Here is a 21806-nt window from a genome sequence, read left to right as displayed (position 1 = left end):
TCTAAACCTGGACAACTCCAATCTACTTTCTATTCTTCAAACATGCCAAGCTTGTTTCACCTTAGGACTTCTCACTTGCTGTGCCCTCTGCCCAAAACACTGATCTTCTTACATTCGAGTTCAGCTCAAATGTCAGTTCAGAAAAGCTTCCCTCCCCATCCCAGTTCAAGCAGCATGCCCTTCTTCAGGGGCTGTATCTCACCATCTGCTTTATTTTCTCTGTAACCTTTATTACTGTCTGGAATTCTTATTTATGTGTATGTTTTCTGATTTGTTATCTGTCTCATTCCAGTAGAATGTAAATTGGATGGTGGCAGAGATCTTGTCTGTCTTATTCCCTGCAGCTCTCTCCCATGAGAAAGGCAAATAAGAAACAAGCAAACAAACAGATCTATAATTGAAAATTGTGTTAAGTGCTACATAAGCAACCTGCGGCAATTGATTCTATTGGGGGTACTTTTAAATTTCAGGCTTATAAGGCTGAACTACTGTATTGTCAAAACAACCTCTCTGAGCCATTTTAGGGGTGAGGACAAGCCTGGAAAAGGCTGATAACTTGCCTGGGGTCACACCCAGAAGTGGAACTCAGCCTCCTACTGAAAAAATATGTATGTAGGGCTTCTCTGGTGGTGCAGTGGTTAAGAATCTGCCTGCCAATGTAGGGGACACAGGTTCGAGCCCTAGTCCGGAAAGATCCCACATGCTGCGCAGAAACTAAGCCCATGCGCCACAGCTACTGAGCCTGAGCTCTAGAGCCTGCGAGCCACAACTACTGAACCCATGTGCTACAACTACTGAAGCCCGTGCGCCTAGAGCCCGTGCTCTGCAACAAGAGAAGCCACCAAAATGAGAAGCCTGTGCACCTCAATGAAGAGTAGCTCCCGCTCGTTGCAACTAGAGAGAGCCCATGTGCAGCAATGAAGACCCAACACAGCCAAAAATTTAAAAAAAAAAATTTTTTTTTTAATTTAAAAAATGTGTATAGCAAGCTTTAGTGTAATGGTGGGCCTGCAGTCATGTTCTGGGAAGAACCTGATCCCAGATCCTGAAGACCTCAGTTCTTTGCTCTTCTACTCACTAGCAAGTCCCCTTAATTCCTTGGTGCTTCATTTTCTTCATGGTAAGAATAGGATAGATCCTATTATTATGTTGGGTGCCTTCTCCTCTTCCCCATCCTCTCCCTCCTACCCCTCCTCCTCCCTCTCCTCCCCTTCCCCCTCAGTATACTCCAAAGGAGCAGCACTTCTAGGCGGTGCCCTTTTGCTATCAGAAGCTAGGGGCACATTCAGACCTGGGGATAATGGGGCAGGAGCCAGAGCTCTCCCCAACAATGACCGACTTGCAGGGCAGAAATGGGCCCTAGGTCTTCTAGATCTGATTTTTTTTTTTTTCACCAATTTGTTTTTAGGCAAATTCATTGAGGGCCTCTGAGACTTAAGCAGTAAAATAGGATGATTAAAGAAAAGAGCAAAAATTCCAAAGAGTTGAAAAAGAAAGAGAGAATTGCCTTTTGTCCAACTCTGTTGCCATGTGTGGTCTGTTTTCTTCCAGTCTTTTTTCCTCTCTCTCAGTCCATCCACCCTTCATGGGCCAGAGCCCTCTGCCACTTCAGAACCCAGACAGCGATGACGTTTGCTGAGGACAAGACTTATCAGTATATCCGCGACCATCATGGCAATTTTTGCAATATTCATGTTCTGGAGATTCTGCCTTACCTATCCTGCCTCACAATAAGTGACCAGGTGAGCCGGGGCGTGACAACCAGGCATGGACTGGGGGCAGGGCTGTGGAATTCAGAGCTTCTCCCAAGCCAGGACCAACTCCTTCCTTCTCTGTTGTATCTTGCTTCCCATCCTTGACAGTTTTCTAACTTTCAGAATGAAGTGTGGCTCAGGGTGTCCTTTCCAACCTCACTGAGCTCCCTCTTGTGTCGTTTTGGTATAGTGCTCCAAAATATGGCACTGAGATTTCTGGGCTTGGGACCCCTCACCCACTTTCATCGGAACCTTCTTTTTCTTTATCTCTTTTGTCCTTGTTCCTGTTTAGTTTCAATTGCATTCTCCTAGTCATGGGACCCATCCTGGCAGGGCGCCTGGGGCTCAACTTTGAGAGTCTTTGGGAGCCAGACTGTGCTAGCTCCCTCAGCACTTGCTGTGGGCCTCTAGTGAAGTTAGCCTGGCCCCTCCCAGTTTTAGCTGTCCCCACATTGAACCCTGAGGCCTCCCTCTGCTTCCTCCATGCAGATACCGGTGGTATGTGAGTTTGTGGCTGGTAGGGTTTGGCTCCTCCCTCTTGTATTTTGGTGTTTGTGGGAATACCTTGCCATTTAGTTCTGCAGTAAATGTTTTCTGTGAGTTTTTTTTTTTTTTTCCTGTGGGTTTTTGTTTCTGCTATCTGGTTGCTTGTTTGTATGTGCTAAGCCTCAGTTTCCTCATCAGTAGAGTAGGGGTAATAATAGCATTAAATAAGATAATTCATGCAAAGCCCTGAGCAGAGAGCCTGGGACACAGTAAGGCCTATTTCCTGGACCTTTAAACTTGGGCTTAAACTCTGGCCTTGTCCTGGGCTCTGACTCAGTTTCAGATGGTTGCTTCCATCTTGTAGCTTTCTAGGTACCTCCATCTGCAGCTGTCCCCTCCAGAGTGGGGAGGGGGTTAGGGCTACCAGGCTTGAGCTTGGTGGCAGGGCTGTGTCTTTCAGGACCGACTGCGGGCCTCCTATGAGCGCTGGGGGAACCAGGGCACTCTCTGGGACCTCTTCAACAGCCTTCGGCGGAGGAACGGCTGGGTGCCTTCCTTCATTGGGGCACTGAGGGCCTGTGAACTGTCCAGTCTCGCTGATGAAGTGGACCGAGTCTACCAGAGCAACCTGCTACGTGAGCCTCCCACCTTGGCCCTTCTTCTGGAACTCCTGTCTGATTCCCTGGCCTCCACTCTCCCTCTCCTCTCACCCCATACCTGCTGTCTTCATCTCTCATCCTCCCTCCCATCACTCCTGGGCAGTGGACAAACCTGAGTGTAGATCCATGCTTTGCCACTTATTAATCTTTATTAACCCTTTGGCCAAGCCCCTTTATTCCCTAAGTCTCAGTCTTCTTCTCTGTAAAATGGGGCTAATGGCAACATTTACCTTGTAGGGCTGCAGTGGATACCATGGGATGATGGCATGTTGAGTGCTTAGCTGGGGCTGGGTACCTTCCATGTGCTCAGCAAATGGAGCCTCCTCTAATTTTTGTGGCTGTGACGTTTGCCTCCCACGCTTTTCTCATTTCCTCCCGTCTACTCTCCCTCAGTTTGCCTTCCCTCTCTTTGCTCATCTCTTCTCTCCCCCTCCCTTCACTGTCTCTTCTTTCTTCCTCATGGGCTCCTTACTTCCTTTCCCCTCATCTCTTCCCCTCCCACTGGTTTCCCCTAGAGCCTCCTTAGCTGCCTCCCACCCCCGCAGCTGCCCAGTTATCCCTCAAAGCCCTCTCAATGCTCCCTGCCAGGCCAAGTACTCAGAGGGGGTCTGCTGAGGCCAGGGTCTCAGGGGCTGAGGCAGGAAGAAAATTCACACCAGCCCTATATATATTTCAGACTAGAGACAATTCCTGAGACACTGCTCAGATTTACAGCCTTAAAATATCCCCATGTTTGCCTTTCTTTTTTTTCCTCCCCCTCCCTTCCTTCCTCCCCTCCTTCCTTTCTAACATCTCTTCATTTGTGGAGATTACCAGTGATTCCCCCAGATAAAAACAGCTGTGGTAGGGCCAGGCGTGGATGGTGGGGGCAAAGGGGAGGGGCTGAGGAGGAAGCTTTAGGTCAGGGGTCAGATAGTGGTGAAAGCCACCCACGAGGAGGAGAAGAAAGCCACGGTGTCCCAGAATGCCTGGGGAAAGAGAAGTGGTGACTGCTGACACAGTCTGGGTGGTGAGAGGCCTGCGAGGTGCCCCCAACACTCTCACTTCCCCCACTACTCCTCCTACCTCTCCTTGTCCTCTCCACCACCACTCCCTCCGATACCTGCCTCCTGCTTCGGGAAGCTGGTCTCCTCTGAGGAGTACTGCCCACGTCAGGATAGAGTTTGATGCTGTGGGGAACTGATAGCCATGGACCTGGAGTTCTAGGAGCACCCAGGCCTCTCTTGTCACTGAGAGCACCCCAATTCCTCCTTGACATCACAATATCTTTGTCCTTCAGGGAATCCGAACAACTCCCCATCCCCACTGGAGCGGCCATCAGTTCCTGCTGGGGTTCCAGGGCCATCCACACCTGCTGTGGCCCCCAGCATCCCCTGCAATGGCTACAGAGAGGACGAGCCAAGTTACCCTATGCCTGTCCAGGACACCCAGTCACCAGAGTCCCTGGGAGAGGTGTGTCCTCACGATCTACCTTGAACCTCCTGCTTTTGTGTTCCCGTCTGCCCATTTCTGCTCACCCAGCCTTCCGGAAGTCCCCGACAAATCATGCCTAATCTCTGCTCAGAACCCCAGGGCTCCCCCAATATGGATCTGCCCCAGCTCCCGGACTGCCAACCAGGTCTTCACTATGTGGCAGCCCCCACCCCTCTGTCATCAGCCAGCTGTGAGGTCACAATTCTGAGGTCTTTGCAGTGGTCCATGTGAGATGTTGAGCTGGGTCAAGGGATCAGGGGATGACCAGATGAGGGAGAGTGAGGGAGCAGGAGGTGATGGGGGAAGGGGGGGATGTTTGGAGCTGTAATCATTGCCAGTAAAGTTTGGGGGTTAAGATGACTGATTCTATTGGGATAGGATGAGTGGGCAGTGAGGTGTCCAGGAGACACCACTTGGACTTGAAGCATAAGAAAGGGGTCTGTGCAGTGGCCCCAAAGATGGGGACCTTTCTTTAGGGCCAGACAGATGAATAGGGACCCCCCATAGGATGATTTTCTATGAGGTGGCTTCAAAGTCACCTGCAGATAGAAGTCCTGGCAATGACCAAAGCCGAGGCAAGGGCTTTCTTGGTCCTGTGCTTCATGGCATGGGCTGTGGCCTGTAGGAGCCATCCCAAGCATAAGCTGCCCTTTGCCAGCTCCTGGGAGAAGCAACTGCCTTATTCATATATTCCTTCGTGCAGAGTTCGAAGAAAGCCCCACAGCCACCCAGCTCTGGGGCTGTCCTCAAGAGGCTGGGTGGCCCCCTGCAGCCCTCATCTGACACGGTGGCCCTCAGCCCTCTGACCTGCAGTGGACATCAGGAGCAAGACACAGAACTGGGCACTACCCACACAGCAGGTATGCATGGACCCTGGAGTTATAGGGCCTTTCTGACCTCCCAGTGAGGGTAAGGGTTAGAGTTGCCCCTCTGGTTTTCTTGGACAGGAGGCAAAGGTGGTATTCCCCAGGGAAATGAGTTCACCCCAGGGAACAACCCAGTTCCTCAGAGGGCATATTGGTTAGTATTTGCTTTGTAACATACAATCCCAAAATTTAGTAGCTTAAAATACGACTATTTACTTAGCTCATGATTGTGTGGGTCAGCAATTTGGGCTGGCTCAGATGGGCTGAATTCCCTCTTATATATGCATCAGGGTACATATAAGCTGTTTACGGCTGTTGGCTGGGGCACCTCAGTTCTCTTCTATGAGTCTCTTACCTTCCAGCAGTCAAGCCCATTTCATATACCTGAGCAGAGTTCTGAGAGGGAGAGTGGGCTTCTGGGGCATAGGCTCAAAACTGGCGCAGTTTTCCTCCTGCCTCTTTCTGTGGGACAAAGCAAGTTACAAGGCCAGCCCAGCATCAAGGAGTAGAAAGATAGACTCCATCCCTACATGAGAGGACTGACAAGGTCACATTGCAGAGGGCGTGGATACAGGTAGAAGTGAATTAGGGCCATGCCTGCGCTATACCAAAGGGACTATGTAGGGATCCGCCAGGACCTGGAGGACAGTGCAAGAAGAGTACAGGGCTGGGCCAGCTGTTGTCAGGGAGCACTGCCCTACCCTAAAGGGGTCTCTAGCTCCCAGTGGATCACTAAAACTTTTCAGCCCCCAGGAGAAGTATGTTCTTCATCAGCCAAGGGCCTGGACCCTTATATCAGACATCTCAGGAATATAGTGCTATCTACTCTGATGTCTCAGGCTGGCATCTCTGCACCACTATTTCCCAAACTGTGTTCCACATGACAGTGATGCCCAGCCAGCCCACAGTGCCCACGGAACAGCCACAAGACACAGGAGCTCAGAGAAGCCACCTTAGCGTCCCATGCTCCTGTCACACCAAACTCTAACCCACGTATCCTTTTGCACTTTGCATTGTCAGCTTGCTGTGGAACATCTTTTCAAGAAATGCTACTGTGGACCAGGGAGGCAGAGGGCACTTTGATTTCAGTATGAGTATGGACACAGGTCCCATGAGATTCTGTGGTGTTAGCTTTGGGATGGGGGGTGGTGGACATCAGAATCACTCCCGACCTTTGTCAGCTGTAGGGCCAGGCATGTGTGTTTTCAAGAGTTCCATGGTGAATCCTTATGTAGCTGCCTTTATGGACCATCACCACCTGCTCCCTCCTGATTCCCCCAGTTCAGACTCTCCTCCCAGGGGTGGCTTTGTCCCTGTACCCTCAAGCCCTTGGGCCTCCTAGAAGATTTGCACACACTGGGGGCTGACTGGGCCTCTGGTGCCACATGACTGGTGTGAGCTCTTCTAAGAAGAGCCATCCTGCTCCTCTTGCCCTGGCCTAGGATTGTTCCTGCTGAGAGGAAAGATGGCAGTGGGAGAAACATCCAGGATTCCACTTGTCTAAGGAGAGGATGGAAGAGGCAGACACAAGAGGAAAGGGGGGTGTCCTAGGCAGGAGAAGAAAAAGCAGAGAGGAAAATTAATAATGATTTTCAAGCTCCTAGACCCTGTTAAAGGGAGGGATCATTTTGCTCTTGTGAGAGAACACGTCAAGGACTGAGGAGGGACAGGACCAAGGATTTATCTGCAACCATTGGGCCTTCAGCCCTGGGAACCAAAGAGACTGTGGAGAGTCCTCCATGGGTAGGCGGTTGGGAGGCTTGGATGCAATAGGGATGGTGTGAGCTGGGGCAGAGAGACCCTTCTCCAGCCCTCTGATCCCAAGGCCACTGTGATTTTAGGATAACACTCCTGTGGGTTTGTGTTTCTCATTTTGTTTTGCCACCTGCAGGCGTGGTCTCCAGTTTCACATCATCCTATGGGCCTGTGTCTCCGACTGTCTCCTTCCAGCCCTTGGTCCGTTCTACCCCGAGGGCAAGCTGCTTGCCTGGACCCCCAGTGTCAGCTCCATCTATTGGCACCTCCTCCTCCTCCACTGGCTTGGCCTCTGCAGGAGGTGCTGGTGACCAGGCTGAAGGTACCATCTGCTCCAGCGGGGCAGGGGTGCCCACCAACTCAGCATTTGGCAGCACAGTGCCTTCCAAGTTGTCCACCAGCTTGAAGCCCCCTGGTGCAATGCCCATTAATGTGCTCACCAGTCTAGCACCATCCAAATTGCCCATCAACTCAGTGCATTCTGGCGTGGTGCCACCCAAAGTGCCTACTGGCTTGGTGCCTGGCCACAGGAAACATATGTGCACGGTGCCCAGAAAGCTGCCTGCCAACACAGGGCCCACCATCAGGAACAGCAACAGACTTGTGGAGGTGAGTCCTCGCCCCTCCTAGCAGTGATCCAGGCCTCTTCCTTGTACCCTTTCCAGTCTCCATTCTGTCTCCAGCCTAGGCTGGTCCAGGGCTTCTTCTGAGGGCATAGGGACAGCTGAGACCTAGCCTCATCCAGACCTAACACCATGTCCTTTAGAGTAATAATAATCATTAGAACTCTTAAGTGTGAATGCTTCAGGAGGGTCAGGCTTGCTGGGCCACCTCCACTGGTCACATGCATTAACCCATTTAGAGCTCACAGCTCCCTTTTAAGCTCATCAATACTATTTTGCAGGTGAGGAAACATTGAGGGGTAGAGCAGGGTAGCCTGTTTGCCTCGATGCCTTGCTCTTCACCACTGGGATATCTAGCCTGCCCCACCATGACCAGGGTTTTACAAACTGCAGTCCCAGCCCATCCATCTCTGACCCTAGCAGCCTCCACAGTTGCCTGCTCGGAGCCTGCACGTCTAACCCTACTGCTGCTGTCTGTCTGGAAGAACCAAGTCCATGGGGCCCCTTGGGTGCATGGTCCAGCCTCTGACCCTGTGGCTGCTTCATGGCCATCAAGCCCAGGCATAATGTCAAAGTAGATGGGGCCACACATGGTGGGAGTGAGCTCACAGGCAGGCCAGTGAGTAGAGCTTTCAGCCCTGGAGGAGTTCACCACTGATGCTCCTGCAGGGCCTTAGTCCCCTCCTCCCCCACTGTCCTCCTGCACCATCAGTGGGTTGAGTCCCCAAGAGAGGGTTGCCTCACAGCACTATGGGCTGGGAACTGAGGGGTTGGCCTGTTTTGGGAATGGGGCCACCCAACCTGGGCTTGCCCCCCACCATCCTCAGTCCCTCCAGTCCCTCCTTTCTTTCCCAGGAGACTCCAGCATCTCCAGCACCCACAGGTACTGCCACTGGAGGCACCTCGCCATGGCCAGATAGCAGCTCTAACTGCTGGGGCTCAGAGCTGGAGCTGAGCAAGCCTGGCAGGCTGGTATCCAGAATGGACAGCCAACCGTTCTCGGGCTGCTCCGCAGACCTCGCCATCAGCCACAGTAACTCCCTGGGCATGGGGCCTGACAACGCTCCGGAGGAAAACGAGTACGAGTCGGAGGACACCATTAGGATCCACGGGGGCCCCAGTACCCCCATCCTGGGGGACAGCCCTGGGACACACACGGCCCCAGAATTCCGGGAGGAGGAAGAGTTGGAGGAGTTGCTGGTGGTCAGGAACTTGCCCTGGGCTCCGTGGCTTGGGGTGGCCGTGGCTGGGGTGCTCCTAGCTGCGCTCCTGGCCACACTGTACCGGCGGCGCTCACTCCAGTGAAACTCCTGGGCCCTCCCTATCACGCATCTGCTCCCTTTCCCATGGTACATCTGCCTGAGCCATTGAGTTGAGCTGTCCCACCATCCTTGACGCTATCTCTGGGCTGGCAGAGGCTGGGTCAGAGGCGAGGCAGCATTTCCATCCCAGCTCCTGCCCTTGGCAGCTCCCCCACCATCCTTGGCTTTCTGGGCCCTGGGCTGCCCTGAGTGCTCCAGACCTCGCCCACCTGGCCATCTGGTTGTTGCCCTTATCCTCTGGAGGAGGTGCCCCCGTCTAGGCCTTATCCCTCTTTACCCAAGTGCAAGGATCAGGAGGTGCTACTGGAGACCGCACGGGGTCGGAAACATGCCCCATCCTGCCCTGGTTCCTGGCAGCCAATGGGGGGGGTAGGAGACCCCACAGAACATCACTCCAGCCCCCAGTGGCCCAGCCTCAGGCTATTGCCCCAGGAGCAGCGGAGTGGCCCATCTTCAAGGACTTAGTCCCCTGCCTCTCTGGTTCCCCTCCCCTGCCACACAAGGTTGGGGAGGAGGTCTGGAGATTCCCATGGACCCCTGGGGAGCCCGATCAGTTGCTAGGCCTGAGGACCACCTAAGTGCCCCTCTCCAGCCTTCTCATCCTGGTCTCTGTTCTCTTCAGCTCCATATGGGGGTTGGAGAGGGAGCACATGCAGGGCAGAGCTCAGGCCAAGGTTTGGATTTCAGCTCCACCTCCTCTTGGGCTGTGTGGCCTTGGCAAATTATCAGCCTTCTCTGGTCTTGCTTACTCATGTGGACCCTGAGGATCATGGCTCATCCTTCACTGGGTTCTCCTGAGATTGAAGCATACACGTCTTTGTCAAGTGCCTGGTCCAGAGCAGGTGGCCACTAAATGCTTTTCTCACCTCTCCCTGCCCAGCCTGGTAGAGATGAGGGCATGAGAGGCAGAGTGCCCAGTGGGTAAGCGTGCACTGCTGCAGTGTAGGATGGCCTAAGCCTGCATCCCATCTTACTAACTCTGTGCTCTTGGGCAAGCTGTTAACCTCTCTGTGCCTGTTTTCTCATCTGTAAAATGGGGATGAATAGTAAAATTTTATGTATAGATATACATGTCCTAGTGTTGTGAGGATTAAATGAGTTTATCTATATAAATCTTAGAATGGTTCCTGACATTTCATTTACTAGGGGTGGATACATTATCTCTATTCAAATGTGGAGGGACTGGAGCACTTGGCCGTGCCTTTAGAAGCAGACCCAAACCCTACTGCCTATGCCCCTTTTATATTTGTCCCTTACTTTATTCCATGCACTGGGGAATTGTTGGGGAGTGAGGAGGGAGGCATGTCCACTGGGGCAACTACAGGGTGGGGGCTAGGGTGCCGCCCAGCAGACAGACGGATTGAGGGATATCCTTGTGGGTTCATTCCTAGCAGCCATTGCTGGACAAGGGCCAGGCATAGGAGCCTCGGGAGCTACCTTCATTTCTGAGCTCTGCAAGGGATAGGAACTAGAACCCTGTGGAGACATAAGGGGTAGGGCTCACTGTGGCCCACCCCCAAACTGTCAGTCTGCAGGGTACTGCACCCTGCTCTGGCTGCTACAGCCTTTCTTTACGCTGCCCTCGGGGACTTCAGCAACCTAATGACCTCTACTTCCACCTCTGAGCTTCTCTTCAACCCTCTCTCCAAATGCAACCACCTGTACCCTGAAGCCAGGAGTGGTCCCTACCCAAGCTGTCTGCAACCACGCCCCATCACTCTTGCTCTTAACCCTCTGTGCTGCTTCCTCCCTCCCAGGTACCCAGGTCAGTGAACAGTTCATGAATAGGTACTGGTTTTAATGTGTTACCCTCTCAAGGTAGCTTTAGAAAAAAGTTATCTCAAGAAAGCAGCTTGTAGACCCAAAATATGCTACTTAAATGGTAGAATTTTAAGCACAGTGACCAGCCATGTGGGAGATACCTTTGGGTAAGGTGTGTAGGAAACATTTAGGGACCATCCTGGCACATTTCAAATTATGCTGCTCAGAAGCCCTGACTTGGCCTGCATTGAACAGCATTCCTATTTTGGCTGTTGTCAATAAAATGTCAACTTCAAGGAGGATTGGGAATTGGCCTGTGGCCAGGAGAGGGCTTGGGGTAGTTGATAAGAGAGATGGGGAAGCACCCTTTACCTCGGTGTAAAGGCCGGGGTGGGGCCAGAGGGCCCAGTGCCATCCTAAGCGCTTAAGGGCAGACTCAGCAGTAGCCAAGGTACCTACATATAAATCCCTCTCCATCTTTTCTCTCTCTCCTGTTGAAACATTTCCTTCAAAGCCCAAGAGCTACCACTGCTTCTCTTTCCCTGGGAAACACCTGCCGATTCTGCTTGATGACCCACCGAAGCCAGACTAATACCACACTCTCATCTTGTTTCCCTGGTTGGATGTGCTCAGATTTAATTGATTTGGGAGAATTTCTAGTCAAAGATCAGCAAGAGGGCTTCCCTGGTGGCGCAGTGGTTGGGAGTCCGCCTGCCGATGCAGGGGACACGGGTTCGTGCCCCGAACCGGGAAGATCCCACATGCCGCGGAGGGGCTGGGCCCGTGAGCCATGGCCACGGGGCCTGCGCGTCCGGAGCCTGTGCTCCGCAACAGGAGAGGCCACAACAGTGAGAGGCCCGCGTACAGCAAAAAAAAAAAAAAAAAAAAAAGATCAGCAAGATGCCCTTTAGTCTTTCAGGCCATGGATTATTCATAGCTTCTTTTTTATGGAAAGCTTTTAAGCACACACTGAAGTACAGAAACTAGAATAATTACCTCTCCCCTCCACGTGCCCTTTACACACCTTCAATAATTATGGACTCATGGATAGTCTTGTTCATCCCTGCCTGATTCCCCCTTTTCTGTACAGGTTCTTTTTGTAAGTCAGAAAGTGAAGAGTTCAGAAAGTCAAGGGAAAGACTTGGGACAGGAGGATTCTGTGGCAAAGGCCCTCTCTTTTCTTCCAAGGCATTCCCCTCTTGGTTTCTTGGCCTCAGTGGGTGACATCCCTCTTGAACCAGTTCAAAGCGTGAGTAGCACTGGTTCCGTCTTAGGAGGAGAGAACCAGAGGAGGTTCCTTCACTGACAAGCTCCTTGGAAGTATCTGGCTACTGCTTCTGTCCCAGAGAGGTGACGATTGACGGGTGTGTCCAGTGGCAGTTTGCCCCATTGCACGAGGAGTCTCCTTTAGGCTCTGACAAAGCCTTTCCAGCAGGCAGAAATTCCCATTCTTGGCCAGATTCAAACTTCACAGCATGTGTCCTGCTCTTATAGGAGTCTCCTTAGAAATGGAGTCATTCAAGCCTTGAGGTCCCTTGCTTTCTACCAATGCACTATCGTGAAGCTGATGGCCAAGGAACACCTCCACCCCCACCTTCAGGGAGAGTAGTGTTCAGGGTCCCTGGGCTAGTCTGTGCTGGAAGTGATAGCTCTTTATGGATAAAAATCACATGTTCCCCTTTCTGCTCTTTTCCATGTAGCCCAGGGCCATGAAGTTCACACTTGGTGCAGGGCATGGTCACTCAGCACTCCTCATCCCTGCTGCTGCTGCTGTTAATAACAGCAATAATAAAAAGTGCTACCACTTACCCCATACCTTTTTGCATACCAGGTGCTGGGCTAGGTGCCTTACATGTATTAACTTGTTTAATCCTCACAATGACCCTATGAAACGGATACAAGTATGACCCAATTTACAGCTGATCTGCAAGACTGGGAGGGACAAAGGACCAGAGGGGACAATGCAAGGGAAGACTCTGGTCTGTGGGCCCCAGAGTTGGATGTTCTCCATGCCCATGACCCACAGCTGATCAGGTGTCTGGAGCCTGGGACCCCATTTAAAGTAAGATTTCACACCATCACATCTCTGCCCGGTGTGCCAAGATCTGGCACCTGCTATAATAGTGTAATGATGTGCAATATATAATTAATACAGTCTCAGGGATGCTGTGACAATATGAATATAATCATCTTGTATGTGCCCAGGCTCAATGGCCTGAGGCTGAATGAGGTGAGGCAGCTGGAGGTCAGTTTGGTTTAGCAGATATTGTTTGTTAAAGGATTCCCCTGTGCCAGGTCTAAGGCCTAAAATGAGTAAGACACCTGCATACACTCCAGTGGTCGGGAATGACTCACAAAGTATGGTGGAGACATATAGGCTTTCATGTCATTTATTTCACGTATTTATACAACAGATATTTATTTTGCTCCTACTGAGTGCAGAGTATGGGGACAGGCCTTGGAGAGACACAATAATAATGCAAAAAGCCCACCTTAAGTGCCCCCTTCTATCACCCACTGTCTCCAATATAATTGTGAGTGGTCTAAAGGAGTGTCTAAAAGCAAGGGCAGGGGTGGGGGGGAGGAGAGAAAAGTGTTGTTTTGATCAGTCATGTACTATTAACAATTATAACAATGAAATCCAGGAAAACAGTAAAACTTAGAACCTCTAGGGAACAAGAAAAATATTAAGTATAAATTTACAAAGACACCTATCAGGACGGCTAAAATGAAAGTGTCTGACAAGATCAAATGTTGATGGAAATATAGAGCAACTGAAACTCTCAAACTTTAGGGGTAATGTAAGTTAGTAAAACCCTGTTGGAAAATAGGCAGTATCTACTAAACCTGAACACATGCATAACCTATGACCCAGCAATTCCACTCCTGGGTAGGTACATGACAGAAACAAGAGCTCATGTCTACCAAGATATGTGCAAGAATATTTCTAACTGCACTGTTCAAAATAGCCCCAAACTGGAAGCAACCCAAAGGTCTATCCACAGTAGAATGGATATATATATATATATATATATATATATATATATATATAAAAGTTGGGGTAAAGTCATACAGTAGAATACTAGTGCACAACAATGAATACGAATGAAAATATTGCTACACTCAATGTGGATATATTGCACAGACATGATGTTGAGAAAAAGAAGTCAGTAGAGGGCTTCACTGGTGGCGCAGTGGTTTAGAGTCCGCCTGCTGATGCAGGGGACATGGGTTCGTGCCCCGGTCTGGGAAGATCCCACATGCCGCGGAGCGGCTGGGCCCGTGAGCCATGGCCGCTGAGCCTGCGCGTCCGGAGCCTGTGCTCCGCAATGGGAGAGGCCACAACAGTGAGAGGCCCGCGTACCGCAAAAAAAAAAAAAAAAAAGTACACACACAAAAGTGTTTACTGGGTGATTCTATTCATACAAAAAGTACAGAAATAAGCAAAATTGATCTATGGCATTGAAAGTCGGCATGGTTACCTTTGATTTGGGTGTTGGTTTCATGAGTACGTTCAGTTTGTGTACAGAATCGCTTTAGAGATATGGAGATAAACCAAGGTCACCCAAATGAGAACAAACATAGGCTGTTCATTCTGAGCTTGTAAGAGCAGCCACTGTCACTTGCATTTGGCCAGGAGGGTATCAAAGGCAGGCAGGGACTGGGAAAACACTGTGGTGAAAAAAAGAAAGGGAAGGCTTCAGATGTGCTGTGATTGGAGGTTGTTTGCCTGGGACACTGGAGGCTGGCTAACTAGAAGAGGGGCACCTTATGTGATTGGTTGGGGAACATATTTGACTTTCTCTGGTTGGTCCCGAGATGGAAGAGAGGGAAGAGGTGGTTGGGGATTGGGAAGAAGCTGGCACACATTAACCAAGACCTGATCATTCTGGATGACTGCTGCAGAGGCTGTGGTTTGGCTTTCCAGGCTGGTTACTGCAGAGAGTTCTATTGTCATATATGGTCTGGCCACTGTCCTTTTGTATATTCAGTCTCTCAGAGGGAAGGATATGGGCTCTGCGAGGGGTCTCCACTGCCGGAATAGGATGGGAGTGGGCACATACATGCTTCATCCAGCTCCCTATCCCTCCCTGGGGTCAGTGGTGCTGCCTTTAAGGATAAGGCCAACGGCTAGAGGGCTCTGCTGCAAGTCATGGGTTAGCTACTGCACCCACTAAAGTTTTTTTAAGGCCTGGCTTAAAGCCCAACTCCTTTTGGAAGCTTTTTTGAATAGATCCCTCTCACTTATTAGCCTTTCTAAATTCTCATGGCTTACCTCAAATTCTTCAGAGTAAATTCTCACCTTCCTGCCTGCACTTAAAAAACTTACACTGGGGGCTTCCCTCGTGGCACAGTGGTTAAGAGTCCACCTGCCAATGCAGGGGACATGGGTTCGAGCCCTAGTCCGGGAAGATCCCACATGCTGGGGAGCAACTAAGCCCATGTGCCACAACTACTGAGCCTGCGCTCTAGAGCCCACAAGCCACAACTATGGAAGCCCACACGCCACAGCTACTGAAGCCCGTGCGCCGAGCCTGTGCTCCGCAACAAGAGAAGCAACCGCAATGAGAAGCCCACGCACTGCAACAAAGAGTAGTCCCCACTCGCCGCAACTAGAGAAAGGCTGAGTGCAGCAATGAAGACTCAACACAGCCAAAAATAATAAAAAAAAAACCACACAAACAACTTACACTGAATATCTTCCTTCTACTTACTCAATGCTGTTTCTATAAAAACAGCAATAAAAGAAAAATACCCCCTCAACCCCACAGCTTTTTATTGAAGTAAAATATACATGCTGAAAAGGGTACTTCAAAGACAGAAGGGACCTGGGGGAACGGGGTGGGCAGCAGCCAGAAAGGTGGAGGTGGGGAGAGAAAATGGGAACAGTGAGAAAGATGAAGAAGGGAAGTAGCCCTGGGTTCTAGTCCTGGGTCCACAGCCAGCTCCTGGCATCCCTTTCCTTCCTGGACCCATAAACCATGAGGCTGGACCAGGTGATGTCAAATCCTTCCTCCTCCAGAGCTCAGTCCCATCAGCCCTTGAGTGTCCTTGGCATGGACTGGCTGTACCAGCTTCCTCCCCTCCTCTGTCCTTCCCCATCCCCAAGTGCCACTGCCATACTGTCTGAATCGCTGATTTCCTAGCAGTCAGATGCTGTCTCCTATTTCATCAGTTTGCTTGTACTTAACATAAGAAGAAAGAAAAATCCTTTCATTATCACATGCAGTTGGAAATCAGCTTCTTGCAGGAGATCTGTCCAAAGGAATTGGGAAAGAGAGAAACTGTGGTAACTGCTGAAAGAATTGCTTTTTTCACTACTTGCTATCAGGACGATGTCGTTAGAATTGTGAGCCCATGGACTCACGTTTCCAGTAATTCTGCTATTATTACTTCTAGAACTTAAGATCCTTTAACATTTCTTTTATTCAGCCCACAGTTCTGAGGATCTACCCTGGCCAGATATCTGCTTGAAGTGAGGCTCCTGCAGTGAATGTAAATAGAACTTTCAATCTGGGGAGCTTGTTCAGGACCCCTCCCCCTTTTTCCTCCCACCTTCACTTTCAGGAGTCTCTACTCAGAGACAAGCTCCTCAGTTCTCCACATGTGGCTGGCTGTCACCTTCTGGCCTGGCTCAGTGGACTCCTTCCTTCCAGGAGTCCCAGTCCAGGGGGTCAGTCTCCCTTCAGAATTTTCACCTTCCTTATAATCTAGTCTCTTTAAATCATCTTTTAATTACACAGGTAATACACGAATATCTGCTTGCTGTAAAAAGTTAAAATTCCACCAGGAGTTCCCTGGTGGTCAAGTGGTTAGGATCCCAGGCTTTCACTGCCACGGCCTGGGTTCAGTCCCTGGTTAGGGAACTGAGATCCCAAAAGCTGCACAGCGAGGCCAAAATAAATAAATAAATAAATTTTAAAAAAGAATAAATAAAATACCACAACTAGAGATTACCATACTAAATGAAGTAAATCAGAAGAAGAACAAATACCATATGATATCACTTATATGTTGAATCTAAAATAGGGCACAAACGAACCTATATATGAAACAGACTCAAGAGAATAGACTTGTCCTCCAAGGGGGAGGGCAGGTGGCAGAGGGGTGGACTGGGAGTTTGGGGTTAGTAGATGCAAACTATTACATATAGAATGGATAAACAACAAGGTCCTACTGTATAGCACAGGGAACTATATTCAATATCCTGGGATAAACCATAATGGAAAAGAATATAAAAAAGAATGTACGTATAACTGAGTCACTTTGCTGTACAGCAGAAATTAACACAACATTGTAAATCAAGTATATTTCAATAAAAAAGTGAAATTAAAAAAAATTTCAAACTATACAGAGTTATATAGTCCAGAGTGTCTCCAACTTCAGTAGAGATACAAATCCTCTTGGGGATCTTGTTAAAAGCAGGTGCTGACTCATTGAGTCACTGCATTAAAAATTTTTTTTTTTTGCGGTATGCGGGCCTCTCACTGTTGTGGCCTCTCCCGTTGCGGAGCACAGGCTCCGGACGCACAGGCTCAGTGGCCATGGCTCACGGGCCTAGCCGCTCCGCGGCATGTGGGATCTTCCCGGACAGGGGCATGAACCCGTGTCCCCTGCATCAGCAGGCGGACTCTCAACCACTGCGCCACCAGGGAAGCCCTAGTCACTGCATTTTTAAGGAGACTTTTTTGACTAAAGAGAAAGAGCAACAATTGATAATGTCCTTTAATCCCTTGCAATCCTGTTTCCTTTTTAGGGGGGTTGATAGACATCATTCCTTGCCTCTCTCTATGTACTTCTGTGCCATTTGATAGCCCTGACTTAATCCCACCCTTGGCCTGGGGCTGGGGATGCTCTCTCGGGTCCATTTCATAGCAGTGGGGTGCAGGGCCTTCTCTACAGCCCCCTGTATTGCTCCACAAACTATTGTTGCCAAGCTTAATGGGTCTTTGTTGAATTGAATTTAGTTCATGCAACAATCCAAACAACTTGGTCATTGTTTCAGTTGGTTGAGGATCCTCTGGCTCTGGATTTTTCCCCAACATGTGCAGGATGAGCCACCAAATCACTAATGAAATGGAGAACAGGGCAAAGCCAGAGCCCCACACAATTCTACTCAAGACCATTGGTCAACTGATCTCATCAGTTGACCTCATCATTAACTGATTAATCAGCATTCTACTTTCCCTGCAGTCATCCAACAGTTAAGAGTATATATAACACAGCCCCTATGGAGGTGATCCATTAACTAATGCTGCATGAGAAATTATTCCAAAACTTAATAGCTTAAAACAACACATTTAGTATCTCAGTTTCTGTGGGTTAAGATTTCAGGTGCAGGTTTGCTGCGTCCTCTGGCTCAGGGTCTCTCACAAGGCTGCAATCAAGGTGTTGGCCAGGGCTGCAGTTTGGGGAGGATTCACTTCCAAGCTCACTCACATGGTTCTTGCAGGATTTAGTTCCTCACTTTTTAATTTATTTGGCTTTGCCAGGTCTTAGTTGCGGCACGTGGGATCTTCATTGCCGCGTGCGGGATCTTTAGTGCAGCATACGGGCTCTTTGTTGTGGCATGAGGGATCTAGTTCCCTGACCAGGGATTGAACCTGGGCCCCCTGCATTGGGAGTGCAGAGTCTTAACCACTGCACAACCAGGGAAGTCTCAGTTCCTCATTGAAATGTTGCTCTGCGGGCTGCACTTCCTTGTTGGCTGTTGGCCAGAGGCTGCCTTCAGTCCCTTGCCACATGGGTTGCTTCATAGGGCAGCACACAACATGGTAGCTTCTTTCATTAGAAAAAGCAAGAAAAAATTTAAATCTCTAAAAATTGAATCAAAATGGAAAAAAAAGGACTCAATTCTGTATTGAGTTGTTGGCTGAACTACACAGAAAGAAATTATTTCAAATGACTTTAAAGCACAATTTGATTTTTCATCCCTAGTGCAACGTATCCTAAGGACAAAAAGAACGGCAGAAAAATCTTAAACAGTGTTTAATAATCACATCATTGGTAATACTGATATTTTTATTCTGAAACTATTATCTATATATTTAATGATAAAGCAAGTAAGTAGTGAATGTTGTGAAGTCCTTAGATTTTCAGGTTAAGATAAAAGAAGCTAAGTAAAAACTCTGTAACCTTAAAAATGAATGGAAATTAGTGTAAATCCATGATACATTTTTCTCTTAAAAAATTTATTTTCTGGGCTTCCCTGGTGGTGCAAGTGTTAAGAATCCACCTGCCAATGCAGGGGACACGGGTTCGAGCCCCGCTCTGGGAAGATCCCATATGCCGTGGAGCAACTAAGCCCGTGTGCCACAACTACTGAGCCTGCGCTCTAGAGCCCGCGAGCCACAACTCCTGAAGCCCGCGCACCTAGAGCCCGTGCTCTACAACAAGAGAAGCCACCGCACTGAGAAGCCCGTGCACTGCGACGAAGAGTAGACCCCGCTTGCCGCAACTAGAGAAAGCCCGCGTGCAGCAACGAAGACCCAACGGAGCCAAAAATAAATAAATAAATAAATAAATTTTAAAAAGATAAAAGACACTATACACAGTAAAGAAAGAAAAGGTACACAAGCTTCAAGTGCTTTTTTGTTTTTTGTTTTTTTTTTTGCGGTACGTGGGCCTCTCACTGTTGTGGCCTCTCCCGTTGCGGGGCACAGGCTCCGGACACGCAGGCTCAGTGGCCATGGCTCACGGGCCTAGCCACTCCGCAGCCTGTAGGATCTTCCCGGACCCGGGCACGAACCTGTATCCCCTGCATCAGGCAGGCGGACCCTCAACCACTGCGTCACCAGGGAAGCCCTCAAGTGTTGTTTTGATGTTGGGATTCGTCTTGGCAGTCTCAGGTGATGATGATTCTTGATTCTTCAGGATGATCTATTGCAGCTCACAGACCTGGATGGAAGTTTCCTCAGGTCAAGGAGAACCGTTTTTTTTTTTGTTGTTGCTGGGGGAGGCAGAAACGTAGGCAATGCTGGGCACTGAGATTTAGAAGAGTAGCTATACGTTTTCTTGGTTTTTGTAGGATCCCTCTGGGGTGGCTTCCTGCAGGAGACGGAATTTCCAGAGTTAGGAAATAGGGTTTCCAGAGTTAATCCTACCGTTCCTGCGCACGGGCTTTCTCTAGTTGCGCTGAGAGGGGGCTACTCTTCGTTGCAGTGTGCGGGCTTCTCAGTGCGGTGGCTTCTCTTGTTGCGGAGCACGGGCTCTAGGTGTGTGGGCTTCACTAGTTGTGGCTCGCGGACTCTAGAGCGCAGGCTCAGTAGTTGTGGCGCACAGGCTGAGTTGCTCCACGACATGTGGCATCTTCCCGGACCAGGCATCGAACCTGTGTGCCCTGCATTGGCAGGTGGATTCCTAACCACTGTGCCACCAGGGAAGTCCCAGGGAGCTAGTTTTGAGTGAGCATGGCAATTCTATTCAATAAGCAAGAGAGAAGCTCATATTTCTTGTTCAGCCTGCTACTAGCAGTCATTACAGGAAAGATGAAGAACATAAGGGGCATTACAGTCTCTCAGGGGAGGCACTTATGAAATAATTTGCTAGCAAGATAAACCCACAATCCCGTTCAACTTGACAGAATGAGGGAGTGCCTTGGGGATACAGAGCTACGGGTCATTCCAGGCACGGGCAACCTATGGGAGAAGAGACGCTTGGATGGACCTTTGGTCAGTATCTCAGGGCTGGAGGTGACCATGTTCTCACCCGCAAAAAGAAGGTGATAAAATGATTTAAAAAACAAAAAAACAATGATTTTTAAAAAAACCAATCAGACCAAATCCCCAACAACCCAGGCCCTGAGGCGGCCACCAAATCCTTCTATGTCCTCCACTGCACCACAAAGAAAGGGGGTCCAGACTCTCCTTCCAAGAGCCAACCCTACTTCCTGGCTCCCACTACAGGAGGGTGGCAAAGGATTTATAACCCACCTCTTTCTTCCAGTTGCCATGGAGACCAACCCCAGTCCTTTCATTAGTTCTCGTACTGGGAACATCTGTCTAACGCAGAAGGAATGAAGGGGGCTTAGCCTAAACACGCCAGTGGCAGTGCTGGGGAAGGGGGTGGCGGTCAAACAGAGCGCGGAGGACTGGTGGCCTTGACGGCAGTAGTGGAATCAGGTCGAGGGACAAAGGCTAAATTCAGCCGCGGTTCAAGCCCTTCTGTTTGCCAACGGCTGGCGACCAGACCCTGCGGCACACCGCTGGGCTGGAGAAGGGCGCAAGCCGGGAGACGACGAGACGCAGCAGCACGGCGGGGCTCGGGGGCGCGAGGCGGCTGCCGGGAGAGTTCTGGGGCGCGGAGCGCCTACCTGTGCACCCCGGTGTAAAGGGGCGCAGACCCCTCCACCAACGCGTCTATTGGGCGGCGCCGCCATCACTCTGTGCTCAGCAACACCGCCTTCTCCTCTGCCCAGCCCGGATCCCCTCCCCTGCCGTCCTCCGCCCCGCCCCGAGCCTTTCATTGGGCGGAGGCGCGGTCGATCCGCCTCGAATCAGGCAGCCGATTGGACAAGAGGCCTTCGGGCCGCCCCCAGCTTGTTTGGATTGGCTTGCTGCGTGTTGGCGCAACGGAAGAGGCGGCCTGCCGAGGGTGTTCTTCTGCTCTGGCTGGATTGCCGCGGAGGAGGCGACGAGGGCACTGGCGTTGGGGGCTGGCTCGGTCGGCAGCGGTTCCTATTGCGGATGGGAGCGGGCCGGCTTGGCGCGCCCATGGAGCGCCACTGGGGGGTCTCCGCCTCGTCGGTCCGGGAGCCGGCGCCCGGCGGCCCCGATGGGCGGCGGCGGGAGCCACTGCGGCGCCGGGCGAACAGCGCGTCGGCTCCCGCCGTCGGGGCCTCGGCTTCGGCGGAGGGCGTAAGGCGGGACCGGCCCGGCTCTTACAGCGGCGCTACGTCGGCCTCCCGTCAGCGCGTCGAAAGCCTCAGGAAGAAGCGGCCGCGTAAGTGCCCGGCGGGGCGCCCTCGCGTTTCGCCCTGCCCCCTTCCGGCCCGGTCGCCGTTTTTCCCGCGCGGAGACAGTGCCCCCGCCCGGTGGTCCCAGGTTGGTGCTGGGCTGACATCTGGTTGGAGGCCTCGGGTCCCCCAACGCCGGAGGCTGCGTGTTCG

The 21806-nt window shown here is 50.7% G+C and overlaps 2 protein-coding genes across 9 annotated transcripts in view; both read left to right on the top strand.

Moving 5' to 3' along the window:
- Positions 1-10072, top strand: part of AP5S1 (adaptor related protein complex 5 subunit sigma 1) — a 39954-nt gene extending 29882 nt beyond the window's left edge. For 2 of the 6 annotated variants that reach the window (XM_030847602.3, XM_060284927.2), the window contains exons 2-7: positions 1552-1742; positions 2686-2875; positions 4179-4351; positions 5076-5232; positions 7130-7602; positions 8472-10072. In XM_030847602.3, coding sequence (XP_030703462.2) covers positions 1626-1742; positions 2686-2875; positions 4179-4351; positions 5076-5232; positions 7130-7602; positions 8472-8921 — 1560 coding nt within the window. In that variant the 5' untranslated portion in view covers positions 1552-1625 and the 3' untranslated portion in view covers positions 8922-10072. The remainder of the gene's footprint in view (positions 1-1551; positions 1743-2685; positions 2876-4178; positions 4352-5075; positions 5233-7129; positions 7603-8471) is intronic. The other 4 variants (XM_030847605.3, XM_030847604.3, XM_030847603.3 and 1 more) reach the window with 4 other exon arrangements.
- Positions 10073-21288: 11216 nt separating this feature from the next.
- The window catches only part of PANK2 (pantothenate kinase 2), a 31615-nt gene continuing 31097 nt past the window's right edge, over positions 21289-21806 (top strand). For 2 of the 3 annotated variants that reach the window (XM_060284629.2, XM_060284628.2), the window contains exon 1: positions 21511-21640. Coding sequence is in view for 1 of the 3 variants with exons in the window: in XM_070043598.1 (XP_069899699.1) it covers positions 21385-21640 (256 nt within the window). In the remaining 2 variants the exon portion in view is untranslated. Of the gene's footprint in view, positions 21641-21806 lie in introns of all 3 variants that reach the window. The other variant, XM_070043598.1, reaches the window with a different exon arrangement.

Source organism: Globicephala melas, chromosome 15 (genome assembly GCF_963455315.2).
Source record: "Globicephala melas chromosome 15, mGloMel1.2, whole genome shotgun sequence".
Taxonomy (NCBI): Eukaryota; Metazoa; Chordata; class Mammalia; order Artiodactyla; family Delphinidae; genus Globicephala; species Globicephala melas.
The sequence above is the reverse complement of the archived record's forward strand: the minus strand, read 5'-3'. Positions and strand labels throughout refer to the sequence as shown.